The sequence below is a fragment of the Poromitra crassiceps genome, assembly GCF_964638095.1.
Source record: "Poromitra crassiceps genome assembly, chromosome: 18".
Taxonomy (NCBI): domain Eukaryota; kingdom Metazoa; phylum Chordata; class Actinopteri; order Beryciformes; family Melamphaidae; genus Poromitra; species Poromitra crassiceps.
This window is the reverse complement of record NC_139636.1, coordinates 14,877,795-14,895,453: the sequence shown is the minus strand read 5'-3', so window position 1 is coordinate 14,895,453 and position 17,659 is coordinate 14,877,795. Positions and strand designations below refer to the sequence as shown.

At 43.9% G+C, this 17,659-nt stretch overlaps 1 protein-coding gene and 1 pseudogene across 2 annotated transcripts; both read right to left on the bottom strand.

The window, feature by feature from the left end:
* On the bottom strand, window positions 1-6,721 carry fam185a (family with sequence similarity 185 member A). The gene is made up of 8 exons (XM_083655051.1): window positions 6,272-6,721; window positions 5,666-5,775; window positions 5,218-5,310; window positions 4,656-4,794; window positions 3,176-3,217; window positions 2,677-2,772; window positions 2,358-2,492; window positions 1-1,836 (listed from the first exon to the last, which is right to left on the bottom strand). Exons 1-8 carry the CDS (start codon window positions 6,699-6,701, stop codon window positions 1,724-1,726), a joined length of 1,158 nt encoding a protein of 385 aa, XP_083511177.1. The 5' UTR covers window positions 6,702-6,721; the 3' UTR covers window positions 1-1,723.
* A 2,072-nt stretch (window positions 6,722-8,793) lies between these two features.
* On the bottom strand, window positions 8,794-16,948 carry LOC310792961 (fibroleukin pseudogene; annotated as a pseudogene). The gene is made up of 3 exons: window positions 16,618-16,948; window positions 12,328-12,555; window positions 8,794-9,713 (listed from the first exon to the last, which is right to left on the bottom strand). The product of its transcript is annotated as a fibroleukin pseudogene (transcript).
* Between the last annotated feature and the right edge of the window lie 711 nt (window positions 16,949-17,659).

Genomic DNA, 17,659 nt, shown 5'->3' with positions numbered 1-17,659 from the left:
TTACTTCATATACATTTTGGCAATCACAGCAGAAATACATTTTGTATCTTTGGGATAATCTACAAAAACAAAAGGAAAAAAGCCTTTCTGTATCATATCTTCACATACGTTCAATAAACATAGTACAGTACATATTAAAATTTTTCCTGTGTCAGTCACTGACATTCTAGGAGTGCTTGGATTTGTTTTATTCAGAAATAGACAATCGCAAATTGGTTTGTTATGATTGAACAAAGCCAAGCCACTAGACCAGTGGGTCTGATCTAGCCAACCTTGTGAAGTTTCAAGGTTGAACACATCTCAACAATCAAACATCCACAGCCACAGAATATTCATGTGTTTCCTACGAGGTTGGGAAGCTGAGACTGGATGTGTGAAAATGAACAAGCCTCTCCCAAAATGAGGCGCAAGAGACCCGAGCCAAAGACTAATCTGTATTTTCATGAGGAGACAAAGGCTGGAGCTGCTCTACTGACAACCAGTAGGAAACTGAACCCTGCTGACCCCAGGCTCACTCTCTGCTTCAGAGACTAAACTGACACTAAACTGACATGAAGCTCATTTGGTGAAAACATGTATCGCTCCAAAATAAGTGCAGATCGTGCACAGTTCAACAGCACATTTGTGGCGATAACTTCTAGTTCACTCTGAATGCACAGAGAGGATTGTAGGAAAAAAGCAGCTAATGGTGTCAAGATTCATAACATTCTCTTCATCTTTAAATTCCTTGTATGAATCAGATAATGCTCAATAACAGTCAAGTGGAGAACAGGGATGATTTGAAGAACACTGTTCTCAAATGCTGTACACTCACTGTGACTTGACTTGACTTGACTGACCTAAATGTGCCTTTTCATGCTGAAAAAGTCTCCAATACACTGCTGATGGAGCAGCTCCAGGTTTTGTTTCTCAATGATGTCACAGATTATACAGTCATAACAGTTTCAGATGTACAATTAGAGTTCTATATTGTAGACAGATGAGCCATACAGAAGACATGCACAGTGCACACCATGAACAGTTTTAGCTACTCTGACAACAGTCAGCATTGCACGTACAGTAATAATAAACATACTATTCTTAAAATATGGTTTTCTGATATACATTTTGTGAAATCATTTAATCAATCGGTCATTCAAAACCGTATGCCAGTTCAACATAAACCAACACTGGTGCATGGTTATACAGTATGCGTCACAGCTGTACTGTGTAATGGCTTATGATCCAGACCGCACGAACTGCCTGAGTTTGAAAGACTTTAGAGAAAGGTGAGTCCAGTCCTCGAGAGCTGCAGTGGTTATTTGGCTGTCTGCTTCTTCTTTTTTTTTAAGAAGAATAAGGGGCCAAACACACCAGACGCCAATCCTACGCTGAAGCAACACAGCGCGGAGGCAGTTTCATTTCAGCGTCCTCATTAACAGGCGAGACCGATCACACCAGCCACACGCCACGCCACGGTGAAGCCACACTGCACGCGAGCAGCCAGGCATGGAGTCAATGCAAGTTGTGAGCGGGGGCAGGCCAGCGCCGGGCAAAAAACAGAGCGCGGCGTAGACAAAAACAGAGTGATTCTGGTGTGAATGGCAAGGCTCCTGCTGGAAGCTTGCGTGAAGCGCTGCTTCAACACTGCTTCTGAGATGCTTGTGGTGTGAACCAAGCGTAAAAACCTCCCTCCGGTGCACTGACATCACAAGCCTCCAAAAAGCCCATAGCTCATAATAACTCAGTTTCCGAGCTTCAGCGACTCAAACCAGCTCTGTGTCTTCAGCCTGACGGAGCCTCTGCCTGCCTGAGCCTTGACCCACTGCTCCACCTGGGGCTCACTGTTGATGTAGCCTGGGACAGAGGCACAACAAGACAAACAGGTGGTCTGAGCAGAGGAGTGAAAGGAGAACAGACTGCTGTTTGGCTGTTTTATACTGGTTTTAGGTGTTGGGGAGTTTAGTCATCAGAGTTTCCAAGCAGTTTTCAAGGACAAATTATTTCAAAATCACAGGCCAATAATTCAGAGATGTTCACATATACAGTACCAGTCTCGTAAGTCCTCAAATGCAAATTTGTTCCCAGTCATGCCTACACATCGGAATGAATCATTAACACTTAACATGAACTCAAAGCAATCTTGACAGCGCAGCACTCACAGTGATACTGTAGATAGGAAACAAGTGTATCAAGCCTCGCCCATCGATTTTGAGATGACAGAGCGCACAAGGCTCAAACTCAGAGATTCAGGTAGTTTTTTTTTTTATTCAAACACTTTCAAGCACTTTGCAGACCCGTGGCAACCCTGAGTCATAGACTATACAGTAACACTGTCTTGGAGTGTGGCGTTGTACTGAAGACTGATGATGACTCACCAGTAACTGTGGTTTGGCCCTCGGCCGTGCTGCGCTCCACTCCATGCAGGGGAACCTCTGGGCCGATATCCACTGAGGCTCCACTCAGCTCTACCCCTGCTGTGATGGAGGAGGGGACGCGCACGCACACTGCTCCTGAGCAGGAGGAACAAACGTGTTACAAAAGAATGAGGGATAGAGAGATGAGAATGGTAGGTAAAGTTAGTGGAGGGAGACTCAAGGGAGATGCGCATAGGAAGGAGGATTTAGGAATGATTAGACCAAATAAGGTGATTAGCCTTCTTAAAACTACCGTATTTGATATTTCTCATCAGTTTACCTTCTTGACTGTGGATTTCAGCACTGCCACTGTCCCCCACATAGACATCGATGTCTCCACTGTGAGAGGAAACATTCATCGAGCCACTCGAGCCATCTATAAAGGAAAAGCAAGCAAAACACGTTTTTTGTATTTTGTATTTTTTATACCAGCGATCAATATAGACATTGTACTAGTTCATTGTGCAATGCAAAATGAGTAACATAAAGAAAAGAAGTCGCACACTCAAAATCTCCTCTGCTGTGTTTTAATGGTTACACCAACATGTTTCGGCGAAAGTGCCTTCGTCAGGGTGCAGTGCAGACTGCACCCTGACGAAGGCACTTTCGCCGAAACATGTTGGTGTAACCATTAAAACACAGCAGAGGAGATTTTGAGTGTGCGACTTCTTTTCTTTATGTTACTTTGACTTTACATTAGTCTGCACCTCTTCAAACTTTTTGGGTGTGCTCCACTCTATATATTTTGCAATGCAAAATGAGGAAATCAGCTTGCTTACCTACAATTATATCTCCAGAAACGCTCTTCACAGTGGCATTGCCTTATAATCAATGAAAACACAAAGTCAGGATTAACTAGTGTAACTACCTGTCAGTGCATTGTCAGTTTCTAGTAGACAAAGTACATCATATCTAAAAAGGTATAGATGATAGAACCAGTGTTGGGCAAGTTACTTTCAATGTGTAATATACTAACAAATTACTAGTTACTCTCATTTGAAAGTAATAAGTTACTTTACAATATTACTGTCTGTGTAGGGTAACTCGTTACTTATTACACTACTTTTGCATTACTTTCACCAAAACAACAGCAGCAGCAGAATGACATCGCTGCCCCGGAACATCCCGAAAAATAATTTCAACCGCCTTGAAGTCAGTGTAAACCATCCAAAATTCTAAATGTTATTCTTTTCCTTTGTTATTGTCATCTGTAGTGGTTATTTGCATTAAATACAGTTTGATTAGGAAATGATTGTAACTTTATTTAAATATGTGCTTTGATTAAAAAAAATTTTTTATCTCAATTTGTAACTTGATATGACTCATAAAAACATGACGCCTATAAGTAAAATCCTATAAGTAATAAGTTATATTACTGAGTTACTGCTAAAAGTAATATATTACATGTAATATGTTACTTTTGTAATGAGTTACCCCCAACACTGGATAGAATATGGACTTGTTGACAGGGAAAGCGGCTCTTCACAGGCTGTGCTTACAGTAAACCTATATCATTGAAGTTAACACGATAATTGTTTCCATATATTCTAGGAAGAGGGGCTCATCTAGGTCAGGAAGAAATTAAAATTCTATATGGATGACACATCTTCCGCTCAACTTTATGCTACAAAGCTGTCACTGTCCTTGATCCAAATTCCTGTCCCCTTAGTCTTTTTTTACAGCGAACCCTTTTTACGACTAACCTTTTACAGCCAACACTTTTTACGACTAACCCAAAACAAACAATAATAAACTACGAATCCATACCCGGGGATACACGGGCCACTCTGTGCAGACTTGCCAAAAATGGCAAAAATGCTAATAAATAGCTTAAGTTTGGCAAAATGGAAAAGTCTGCTTCGTCAGTCCCTGCCTGGTGCCAATGCTCAATGTCCATGACGTGCAGTTTCAGATTGATTGGCCAACCCATTAGTAAGAAAATTGCATTTGAACTATATACGGTTTATTCCAAATTACAATATGTATGCATGTTTCATACAGTGAATACATTTTATTATTATGTTATTTTAATTAATTTAGACATTTTACGACATAATTTGTAAATACACGTTTTGTAAATGTAATTAGGAATACTGATGTCAAACTAGCATCTCATCTCACACAGTTTACACAATGTTTATACTTTGATTTTTGTTTACTTAGCAGTAGCACTAACCGTGCAGACCCTTGACATAAAAAAAACAATAGCTATCCCTCATGTCATGATGAGGGATAAATAATTGTTTTGTTTTTCCTCACCATGTACATGGCCCAGCTCCACTCTCCCAGAGGAGGAGGAGACGGAGGTGGACTCAGCATAGATAGCTTTGACTTTCAATGGGCCATGCTCTGTTGACACGTTCATCGTGGTGCCCTGGAGCTTCTTCACATCCACTGCCTGTAAACACACACAAATCACTGAACAGCACTGAAATTGTATGTAGTCTACTGCAGGGGTTCTCAAAGTGAGGTCCGGGGACCCCCAGGGGTCTGTGCTGTGAGGGGTCCGCGGCAAAAAGGGAGGATAATTTATTTTCACTAATACATCCATAAATTAACGCAATGACAGGATGTATGACTATTTTGGTCATGGGTTTCATACTTTCTGTAATAAAACATCTAAAAAAATCTTATCAGATGGGGGACCATGGGACAACATCTTATCAAATGGGGGTCTGTGGTCTAATTTGTGCCAGTTTAGGGGTCCTTGAGACCCATGCATGCAGGGTGAAAGTGTTGTTCTGGTCTGGTACTGCCCCCTAATGACTACTGAGTGTAACAACCAACAAGGACCAGATCATGTGAAGCTCTCTAGACTCACACTGTCTCCACCTGTGCTGATGTTCACGTTGCCGTGGATAGTGCCCACACCTGTAACATGTCCTCCATGTGACTGCACCTCCACCTGATGACCCTGTGAGGGGAGAGACAGCAGTGAGTGGAGGACAGGGAGCCGGAAAATGCCAGCCTGACCCCAAGCCTTAGATAGCCTTTTCACATTAGGGTCAGAACACAGTGGTTTTTACCACGCGTGTGGTCAAGAGAAGGTGTTTTGGGGTGAGTCAGGCATTCATTCAGTCAGTCAGTCAGGAATGGATAACGGTGATGATGTCATCAGTGCCAACGTGGTCCTGGGCTGAAGTTGCCCTTGTTTTATTTGACATTTGAGAGAACTCACAATCTGCTTTTGTACAAAACAGAAAATACTTTTTAAGATGCATCTGCTGCAATAAGCGTTGGTTGATGTGCTTTGATGTAGGCTAGCCCACCTTGACAGAATGGAGCACACAGTGGCCCTTCTCAGTCTGCACCTTGCAGACGTCACACTCCATTTTCTTGACTTGCACACTGCCTTTTCCTTGAGTAGTAATGTAGAGATCTGACACACAAAGACACAGACACATACAATTAGTATCATTACTGATTTAAGCAGCTGCTTAATATTTAAATCGAGAGGCTCTCTTGTGGCATCCACCATCTGTCTGCAGTTGTTTTGAAACCATTAGGGCAGTGATTCTCAAATATTTTCATACCAAGGACCCCTAAAATGACACAAATTAGACCATGGACCCCTAGTTATTAAGATTTTGTCCCAGGGTCCCCCATCTGATAGGATTTTTTTGCTTTTAGATGTTTTATTACAGAGTGTGTATAAAACCCACCCATGACCAAAACAGTCATACATTCTCCCATTGTTTTGCTTGTGGATGGAATTATAGTGAAAATAAGTTATCCCCCTTTTTGCTGGGGAACCCCCTTAATGACTCCTGGGGGTCCCCGACCCCCACTTTGACAACCTGGAACCTCTTCAAGGACCCCTGGTGGACTCGGGAGCCCACGTTGAGAACCACCGCCAATGCCATAAAGATACTCACTACTTTTGATAGGTGCTGCCAGCTCAACAGACACATTGCTATTGACCCTATCGGCCAGGATAGCCAGCTCTTTGCTTTGCTCATCATAGTGCACATGGAAGTTATCCAGCTTGACACCCTGGTCGGCGCTGGTCCCGTGGACGGTGACGAAGGCTCGGTTGGCCTCGGGGAAGGCGTGCGGGTCCAGCGGGTGGACGGAGATGTTGCAGCCATGCAGCCGGACCCGCACCGTGCTGAACGGACTCACCACCAGAGTCCACTGCTTCAGAGGCTTGTTCGCCTCTCCGCCTGTCGGAGATGAGCAGAAGGAGCGCGGCGTGGGCACACACCGGCGGGGCAGTGGGAGTGTGCTGCTGGGTGGACTTGCCGTCAGGGATTGGTAGCGCAATAGTCCAGCACAAACCCGCTGACTTGTCGAGGACCGAAACATCTCGGTCACCGAACCGTCCACCTTTCTGATGGTGGTTAGTGGGGTGTGTAGGTGGACTGGAAACCAACTACTGAGGTAAACACAAAACTGTTTTGGTCAACCATGGGATGTCACGGGACAAGTGTCAAGCCACTCAGAAATAAACAGTGTGACTTCCGGTCAGAATTTTAAAAAATAAAATCGTGCAAGTCTGCAAGATGACAATTGTGCTGCTACAATTGACAAAGGTTCTAATACGAACTTACCATAGGATACCAGACAGCTGGAAGGATGTGTATCCATTTGATTTGCACTCTCACAGCAGCAGCATCATCATCAAGTCTGCCGGAAAAAGCCTCCACTGAAATACCCTGGCCTTATGATTTCAATTTCTTTAATTAATATGATTTCAATTAGTTGCCCCTCTATGATTGAAGGTGTGATAATTATTGAAATCAGCTGTTGGAGTGTTTGGTTAAATGAATGAAAACCTGCATACGGCTCTTGATGTGATAGCACATGATTGAAGACCACTGGCAGTCCACTGCTGTAGCCCTACTTGCCATAGGCTAAATAGACTGCCCAAAATTTCACAGACTAAAATGATGTCAGTTGGAAGGATGTCATTTTCAGGTTTCAAGCTTTTGATAGGCCTACCAGTGTTGGGAGTAAGTAACTATAGGCTACTGTAATTAAACTTGTTTTTTGCAGTAACTAGTAATGTAACTAATTAGCCTACTTTTTAAATTTAAATGGGTAGTTACTTTAGGATGTGAGAATAGCGCACAACTTCAGGATGATCCGGTTTATGATCAGACCTTGTCCAGGGAGAGAAGCCGCCTCCCTGCCCGGCAAAAATGCTCCACATACCGCAGCCAGAGCCCCAGAGGCTAAATGTTGACCTTGAGTAGGCTATAACAAGCCTGTATCCCATGCTGGTACAATGGTAGATACAATTTGACAGTATGCCTTGTCCCACACCACAGCAACACTAAAATACAATATGTGCATTAATAAGACAATCTTAACAGACTTTTAAAAGTAATGCAACAGTTACTTCCCCTAGTAACTAATTACTTTTATTATGCAGTAATTAGTAAAGTAGTAAAGTAAAGTAAATAATCCATGGGCTCTGGTGAGTTTTGGGCAGGTGCAGGAGCTTGGTCATATTTGACTGAATTTTGAAGGCCTACTCGTCAGGGTTCCGGTCGTATTCTGCGTTTAGCTTGACGCAGCCGACGAGACTTCTCCAGAGCCGCCCTCCTCTCCTCCTGTCCAATCATACGCCGTCCTGCGCATGATCATAAACAGGTCGAAGGTCGATGTCTCCACAAAGGATACTGGGAATTTGAGTTTTCGCCATCGAAACTCGTTTGAAAGTTAGTGCGTTTTGATAATCACTTGTAATAAATAGCCTATTTCAAAATGTGTAGCCCTCGAAATATTTTTATACACACACACACACACGTGTATTTATTTTTTTAAGAAACAAATGCATCACTTTATGTACATTAGTTTTATTCATGTCAAAATAGCAAACAAAAGTACAAAACAACCAACCATCAAATGACATAATAAAATATAGCAGTCTCTCTATTTCTCATTGGTACCCATGAGGTTTACGTTTATTGACCTTATTGACTGATATAAAAAATAACTCTTTACAAGAGGATTTCTCTTTCTCGTCGTAGAACAAAGTCTACTTCCAACAACAAAACATTCAATTATGGTTGGATTATGAAGAGATACTCTGAAGTCGAGAATAACCTTTGTAAGTATAAGCGAGCTTGTGACCGGAAGGTCGTCAGTTTCTATGCCCCAGACCGGCAGAATAAATCTGGGTGGGGGAAGTGAAAAAGCAGCTTGCACCTAGCTACCACCACTGAAGTGCCCTTGAGCAAGGCCCTTAACCCCAACCGCTCCAGTGGAGCTGATCAGTGGCCAACAGGTCAGACTGTGGTTGTACTGGTCAGCTTCCAGGGATGAATGTGTGTGTGAATGTGAGCAGGGCCCACTTGAAAAAGAGATGGAAATCTCAATGTGATTACCCTGGTTAAATAAAGGTTTAAAAAAGTATTATGTACACCCTTCCTCAGTGTCATTATGCTTCATCTTTCAAAGGAAACAGAACAGTATTGCAGAATAGCTTATCACCACGAGGTGGCACCATAGTGTCAATAGTGTACAATAACACATCTGGGTTGGGAAAGTAAAGGACTGTTTGAGAGCTTATGTTTGAAGTTATAAGTTATGATTACCCTGTATGCTTGGAAATGTTCCATTTTCTCGTCAAGCATGCCCAGATTGTCAAAACCAATTTAGCTCATGGTACAAAGCCCTTTGGTCTGATCATCATTCTGACAGTTTTAAAAGACTGTCTGTCACTGGTGGGATAATACTCTGTCGATATGTTGTGCCACGTCCCCCAGTAGATCCCGTCCCGGACCCCTTTATACCTCCCCACATAGTACTTCCCATTGAGGTTTGCTGCCATGCAGGCATCAAACCACCAGCCTGAGCTGTAGTAGGCCCCACAGTTGCCTGAGGGGTAGCGGTCGTGGTCCCGGTCTGGGGTGGTGAAGGCCCTGTTGTGGTGGTCGTACGTTGTGCTGAAGCGCAGGGCATCCCCCGCAGAGCCTGAGTATCCACCTACTGTCAAGCGGTAGCGCAGTCGCTCGCTGGCCACCTTAAACTGCTCGTACTCTGCGTAGCCCTTTGCCCCCTCAAAGTCCTCCAGCTCCACCCGCAGGACCATGTCCCTGGCCCGGGTGAGGAGGTAGATCTGCTCGTTACCCAGCCAGAACTCCCCTCTGTCCGGTTCCCCGAAGCCCGAGCGGTACTCCGCCCAGGTCCGGTTGAAGCTCACCCTGCCGTCCTGTCTGCTCTGCAGGACAGTCCAGCCCCCGCCCTGCAGCTCCATGTCACACAGCACTGGGAAGCTTCTGTTACGGAGGTCAGGGGTCACCAGGTAGACGCCGCTGGTCTTCTCCCCCCTGGTCCTGTGGTCAGAGCAGTCTCTCTTTGCCGTGGCAACTGTAGACAGGAAGATAAGGCTTTATTAATGACTAGGATAAATTATCTACATGATCAATAGGTTTCTTTTTATGCTCAAAGCCCCCCAAAATCACCCAAAACTAGTTCATCATCATTTAAGGCAGGAGACCCCTTGGTTGATAGAGAAACAGAGTAGGGACCCCCTACAATTAAAAATGAAATAAACTTGTGTTGCATTTTAAGCGTGGCCTATAATAACATTTATAACCCAGTGCACACCAGAATATCAAGATTGACACTTATTTTTATTAATAGATTACATTAAACAAGGCTACGTCAGAACCTAGCATATGGCCAGCGCGATAAAGCGTTCACCAGCATCGGCACTCAAATCGGCACGCAAATTGGACTGGACAAAGCCAGATATAGGGCCTGCTTGTGCTGGCCAAAAAGCAAGAAGGAGCAATGTGTTTCACATACTGCTTCATCAGATTTGCTTTGTAAATATTTTTTGTCAAAAGTAGCTTATTATTGCCTGTTAATGCTTGGAGTTTACTCAATATTATGATTTTTCTTTTGTCTAAAATACAATCTAAAATATACATTTTTAAAATTGTCACTACTACTTTCACTACTGACAAAAATTGGCAGACCCCCCTGCAGTACCTCTGCGGACCCCAGACCCCCTGTTGAAGACCACTGAATTAAGGTGTGCATGCACACAGTATGTATTGATATTTAACACCAAATTTCATTGAGGAGATTCAATATAAATACAGATTATTACATTTGTAACTTGGATATCTTTTGTCTTACTTTTCAGTCTATCACCAATAGCTATTTTACATATATAAATGACATACAAGTTCACACAAAAAGTGTAGTCCTGAATGCGTGAGCTGGTATAAAAGCAAATCCTCCTGACCTTTATCAGATCAGGCCTACAGTTACGCTGCATAATAAGGCCATTAGTTGTTAGTCTAAAGCAGTGGTTCTCAAACTGTTTTGGCTTCAGTACCCCCTTTCCCTGATTTCTGAATCCAAGTACCCCCTTTACCCAACTACACCATTTTTCGTAGAAAACTGCAAGAGAAAACTATACATATGATGCCATAAATGAGTGATAACCCACCATTTGAAGAATATAACATTACAAAATAAGAAATTTAAAAAAGTGAAAGAATTAGTGCCTCCTGAGCAGATTTATTTGAATGTTTCATTTATGTGAATGATGTATTCTTACATTTTTCAATTTTCCCCTTTCTCTCAAGTACCCCCTGTAGTACCTCCACGTACCCCTAGGGGTACGTGTACCCCAGTTTGGGAACCACTGGTCTAAAGGATTTCCCTGTGTTTGAACTCTTGTGACTTGGTGTGTTTGGATGAACAATCCATAAGATTGATTTGATGTCTAATCAATCATTGGCTTTAAGCCATGCTGCACTCAAGGATGTTTCAAAGCTGTTTAGTCTGACTGAGACTGCACACTTGTGGTTTCATCCCTACTCACCACTCAAATTGTGACACATGCATTTATGCACATAATGCAAATTCCTCATATGGCAAAGAATAAGCCACAATGTAGGCTATGTTGCAAAGATGATGATCTCAGACCTCCATGGAGGCTGATATTATATTATAGGCTCATTAGTGAATACCCTTCTTGTGGTCTTCTCACTTCTCCTCTTAACGCTTTGTTCTGTGATGTTGATCTCATACAGTACCAATTACTTTGATTGAGTAATAAAATGATAAGCAGTTATAGAGTATGATATACAATAAAACCAATTATTGTACAGTTTTCTCTCTGCATGATATGCAGAGTCATTTGTATAAATACTAAGTTGGGGAAATGTAATGTCATCAAAAGAAATTCACTCTTTACAAGATGGTTGTAAATTGCGTAGAAATTAAGTTGTATTGGCCTGTTTTGCCTATAGTGAACTTTAGAACTTATTTGATGTTGAAACAACTTGTTGACTTGTTGAAACAATGCAGCCATTAGATTATCATATAAAATAATGTAATAGTTTGTCTTCGGTTATTTCATCTGGTAGTCAAACATACGGTAATACAAGCAGTGACAATAACAACTAATACACACAGTGAGAAGTTGACTGAGACACCTACACACTCTATGTGTAAATTCATGATGTGCATACAAAGACAAAGACGTGGTGAAGCACTGTGACATTATGCAAACCATATGTCTTGCCTTTAGATGATATCACTGTGGAGAGCTGTCTGTCCCCCTGGCTCCCCTCAGGCTTTTTTTGATTGCTCTTCAGATGCCTGTCCGGTGGCTTATTTCCCAGACTGTTATTCAGGAAAGCGGCCACCTGGTTAATCTTCACACGTAACTCTCGTGCGCTGGGAGTGGTGGAATCAGGAAAGGGACTGGGAGGAGGGGGTGCGGGGTTGGAGGTGGCAGGAGTTGTTGATGTGAAGTCAGAGCTGAGACTCGGGTTGAGCGAGATAGTTTGGGGAGTGGTGTCACGGATGGGGCCATAGCTGACAAGTGTAATTTTATCTGGCTTAGTAGTTTGGCTTGGCGCTGTCTCCTGTAGACTTAATATTATCTTTGTCTGTAAGCTCGAGTCGCTATTAGCAACAGGACTAGTTGTTGCTAGATCTGGTGTTGTGGATCCTGGACTTGTGTGAAGGGTGTCGCCGGTGTTTTTGTTTGGTCTTGTAGTCCTTGGGGTTGAAGCTGGTTGACTGGTTGTTTGTGGTCTTGGATCAGACATGATCCTGCTGTTGGGGTCTGTTGTAATGTCCCTGGAGAGAGTGTGAAGGTGAGGGAGGAGGCCAGCCTCCAGGAAGGGGCTAGTAGACATCTTTGGACCCAGGGTGATAGTTTTCACTGCATTTGTCCTGAACTCTGTGTCCCCATGGGAAAGATTCAGGTCACTAATCTTTTTGACAGGGCTAGAAGTAGGTGCATCAGTTTGAGAATTTCGGATGCTGTCTGAAGTGACTGGAGGAGAATCCAAATGTGTTTTGGTGTTTGGGCGTGTCTTTGGTTTGACTGCAGGTCTTGGCTTTAGAGGTGGTGTTGCACCCGGTTGGGGTCTAGGTCTTCTTGGTGGCCACTGTCTATGTGGGGGCTTCGGTTTGCTTTTTTTGTCTGATTCTGGTGCAGGGCTTTGATCAGGTATAGATTTAGGGTTTAACTGAGGCATTTGGTCAGGCCTAGTGGTTTTGAGCTTTTGGTCAATTTTAGACTCTTGGCCAGTTTTAGGCTCTTGGTCTATTTTAAGCTCTTGGTCAGGTGCAGGACCTTGGTCAGGTTCATACTTGACATCTGGTTTAGTCTTTTGGTCAGTTGGAAACTGTGGATGTTTATGTTTTTGGTCAAGTTTAGGCATTTGGCCAAGGTTTGGATCAGTTTCTGGTATGTGGTCATGTTTTGGTTTTGGTTCAGTCACAGACTTTCGGTCAGGAAAGGGCCTTTGGTTAATTTTTGGTGTTTTGTGGCTGGGTTTAGGCCTTTGATAAGGGGGCATAGGGGCATGATCAGGTTTTGGCTTTTGGCCAGGTGTTGAGTCTTTGACAGATTTAGGCTGTTTGTCAGGTAAAGGATCTTGATCCAAATTTCCAATTAATTCATTTACAGGCTTTTGGTCAGGTTTTAGACTCGGGTCGAGAGTGGGGATAGTTTGGGGAGTGGTGTCATGGACAGAGCCATAGCTAACGATTGGCATTTTATCTGGCTTAGTAGTTTGGCTGGGTGAGGTCTCGTGTAGACGTATTATCTTTGTCTGTAAGCTCGAGTCACTATTAGTGACAGGACTAGCTGCTAGATTTGATGCTGTGGACCCTGGACTGGTGTGAAGGATAATACTTGGATAAAGGGTATTGCTAGTGTTTTTGTTTGGACTTGTAGTCCTTGGGGTTGAAGCTGGTTGACTGGTTGTTTGTGGTCTTGGATCAGACATGATCCTGCTGTTGGGGTCTGTTGTAATGCCCCTGGAGAGAGTGTGAAGGTGAGGGAGGAGGCCAGACTCCAGGAAGGGGCTATTAGACATATTTGGACCCAGGGTGATAGTTTTCACTGCGTTTGTCCTGAACTCTGTGTCCCCATGGGAAAGATTCAGGTCACTAATCTTTTTGACAGGGCTAGAAGTAGGTGCATCAGTTTGAGAATTTCCGATGCTGTCCGAGGTGACTGGAGGAGAATCCAAATGTGTTTTGGTGTTTGGGCTTGGTTTTGGTTTGACTGCAGGTCTTGGCTTTAGAGGTGGTGTTGCACCCGGTTGGGGTCTAGGTCTTCTTGGTGGCCAGTGTCTAGGTGGGGGCTTGGGGTTGGGTTTTTTGTCTGATTCTGGTGCAGAGTTTTGATCAGGTATAAATTTAGGGTTTAACTGAGGCATTTGGTCAGGCCTAGTGGTTTGGTCCATTTTAGGCACTTGGTCAGGTGTAGGACCTTGGTCAGGTGCAGGATGTTGGACAGGTTCAAACTTGACATCTGGTTGAGTTTTGTGGCTAGTTGGAAACGGAGGATGTTTATGTTTTTGGTCAAGTTTAGGCATTTGGCCAAGCTTTGGATCAGTTTCAGGTATGTGGTCATGTTTTGGTTTTGGTTCAGTCACAGACTTTTGGTCAGGAAGGGGCCTTTGGTTAATTTTTGGCATTTTGTGGCTGGGTTTAGGCTTTTTATAAGGGGGCATAGGAGCATGATCAGGTTTTGGCTTTTGGCCAGGTGTTGAGTCTTTGACAGATTTAGGCTGTTTGTCAGGTAAAGGATCTTGATCCAAATTTCCAACTAATTCAGTTACAGGCTTTTGATCAGGTGTTGGCCTGAGGTTAGATGTTGGATGTTTTTCAGGTTCTGATGTGGTTTCAGGTTCAGGCTCTTGGCCAGATTTAGTTTTTTGGCCATTTTCTGGCTTTTTAGGTGTTAGGTTTAGCTTTAGGTCAGGCTTACGGGTGTCGAGAGGACGTACAGGCTTTGGATTAAATATCGGGTTATCAGATTCTGGTTCTACGTCAGTTACAGGATTTTGGACGGATTTAGTTTTGCTGGTAGTTAAAGGCTTTTGATGAGTTGTAGGTTTCTGGGGAGGAGGCATATACTTTTGATGAGATTTTGGCTTTGGGGTAGATATATGCTTTTGATCAGTTGGCAGATGATCAGGTCGAGGTCTTTGGTCAGGCTTTCGAATGTGGCCTGGATTAATTTTTTTGTCAAGTTTAGGTTTCAGGTCAGCAGCAGGTTTTTGTTGAGAAGGCTTAGGCTTTTGGCCAGGTGTTACTCTTTGGCCAGGTAAAGGAGCTCGGTCAGGTTTAAGGTCATAGTCCGATTTTGGTGCTTGACCTGGTAAAGGCTTAATCCCAGGTCTATGCTTTTGACCCGGCTTTGGTCCTCGGCCTGGTAGGGGTTTTATGTTTGGTTTAGTTTTTGAACTAATATTCTTTGTAGTTGTCCAAAGGCTGTGGTTTGTTCCACTTGAGACTGTTGTGGTGTGTAACTTCTGACTAGCATTAGTGGTGGTTGTAGCTGAATTTGAAGTTGAGCCAGCTCCGCCTCGGGAGCTTGCCACAGGTCTCAGGCTGGTGGTTGTGGAGCTGATCCCAGAATTGGGACGGCTTATCTTTTGTGCAGGATCAGCCAATGGGCTGGTTGCAGCAGTGGTCATTGTTGGCCCACTTGTGGTCCTAAAGGCATCCTCAGGGTCAGGGTTTGCTGTTTGTTCACTGAGTCTCTGCGTCGTTATTCCAGATTTCACTGTCATTTTGCTGGTTGTAGACCATCTCTTAGTTGTTGGGTTAGGACTTTGGTGTGCAGTACTGCTAGCTGTCCTGTCACTAAGGACTGGACTTTGTGTTAGTAATCCAGATGCAGTTGTTGTGGTCCCTTGACTGACAGTTTTGAACCTTTCTCTGTCTTGAGTGAGCTCGGTGACTGTGTTTAAACCAGCGTTAGGCCTTGTGCTCGATATGAAGGCAAAACTTGAGAGCTGAGCTGAGCTTGTCCGGGAAGTTCCACTGTCGCTGCCTGTGATCAAATGTGAGCTGGACATGGATGGAAGTGGCGATGTAACGGTTATAGTTTCATCAAAGGCTGCGGAGTCAGACCTTGGAGCCAAGCTGGCCGAAACCACGTCTGTCCTCTCACTTGCTTTGCTGGATGCCAACTCTTCATCACTGTCTCGCTGTACACTCTGGACTGGTTCTAGTCTCTCACTTTTGATCTCCTTTCCCGTCTCCCTCTCCACCTCCTGCTCCCCCTTTTTTATAGTCTTCTCTTTTTCTGCCCACCCGATGCTTTCAGTCTGTTTTGTCTTTTCCTTACTTCTCTCCATATTGCTTTCCTTTTCCATCTCCTCTCGGTGTTGCTCTTTCTCTTTAGTTGTATGGCCATGGTCCATCTTTATTATCTCACTGCCCCAGTCTTCTTCACTTTGGGTCTCCTCCACCTCCATCTCTGTCTTCTCCTTATTTTTGACATCACTTGTCATCTCGCTCTCCTTTCCATTCTCCAACTGATACTCTCTCTCTCCATTGATGCCTCTGTTACTATCTTCTTTCATAATCTCAGTCTCTTTTCTCCCATCCTTTTTGTCAATGACCTTTTCTCTCACACTACCCACTATTATCTCCTTCTCCCCACCAGCTGGTACCTTTGCCTGCCGTACTGTATCCTCTTCTTTCGTTGCCTCTGTCTCTCTTTGAGTTTTTCCATCTTTCCTCTCCTCTTCTTTTAGATTTTTTGCTCTCTCATTTTCTTTCATGACAATTCTCTCTCTTTCTGTTTCCCATTTCTTCCTCTCCCTCTCCTCCAAAATCATTTTCTTCTGGTCAGTATCTCCCTCTTCCTCTTCCATAATCCTCCTTTCCTCTTTAAATCTATCTGTCCCAAACTCTTTTGGTAAATCTCTCTCTTTCATCCAGTCCCTCCTTTCAGTCAGCTTGTCATGCTCTCTTTCCCCCACTCTTCCACTCGCTCTCTCATTTTGGCTTACTGTACAATCGGTGCACATCTTCCTCAGTTGATCCACGATGTCTTTCAGCGTCTGTAACTCCGTCACAATCTTCTCCAGCTCTCTGAGCTGTTTTGGCAAATGGATGGTCAGTGGTGGTAGATTGACCCGGTAGGGGCACGTGTCTCCATCCTGCCCCCGTCCGCACGGTCCCACAGGTCTCAGAGTCACAGCACACGGCCCAGATCCCTTAGTCCAGAGGAGGGCTCCTTCACCGGAGTCTGCTGTGGTCCAGGACCGGCAGGAGAAGGCCAGCAGGGTCCCACATAGGCACAATGCTGTTAACCTCATCGCGCCCCGAGAGTGAAGAGTAAAAGGGGAAAGGAGGGAGAGCGGGGAAAGAGGGTGCGCAGAGACACCAAAGACCCACCTCAGTTTGTGGGAAGCTGTGACAGAGAGAGGAGGAGGCAAGGTGGGAGGGAGAAGAGGAGGGAGGGAGAACTGATGGAGCTCTTCAGATGAGAGTGGCGTATGCGAGTGTAGGCGGAAAAAACAACAACCCCAAAAGCAAACTGCATGAGAGCAGGATTGGGCATGGATGTATTATTTAATAAACTGTTTTCTATTGAAATAGGGATGAGAGCTAATGATAGCGTGAGGAAACGGTAAAATATTTCCACTTCGTATAATATCAACAAAGAGTTAACAGCCGCAGTCCTAAATCAATCATATAAAAAGCATGAACCAAGAAAGCATTACCAAATTCTCCTCAACCTAATCAAATCACCTAATGAGGACCATTTGTAATGCATTCTCACTCCATGTTGTAATGATAAGCACACATTGTCTCCTTGTATATCACTGCCATGAATCTGCATGTGTGTGACAGACAGTTGCTCTGGCAGGCACTTCCCACGCTTCCTGTCAATAGGTCTGCAAACATGTGAGTGACAGATGCGACAGGTCAAAATATGCATTTTAAGGCAACATATTGTCTGCTGGCCTGGAGCCAATTGGGTTTGTTGCAGGGATTTGTAAGGACATATTTCATTTTGTTGCAAG

Bases quoted from the DNA above. Each gene is read 5' to 3' on its own strand.
- fam185a (XM_083655051.1), bottom strand. From the start codon at position 6,701: ATGTTTCGGTCCTCGACAAGTCAGCGGGTTTGTGCTGGACTATTGCGC. The intron at 4,795-5,217 runs GTGAGTCTAGAG...GTGTGTTTACAG, and splicing joins TCAGCACAGGTGGAGACAGT to GCAGTGGATGTGAAGAAGCT. The intron at 2,773-3,175 runs GTAAGCAAGCTG...TTTCCTTTATAG, and splicing joins TTCTGGAGATATAATTGTAG to ATGGCTCGAGTGGCTCGATG.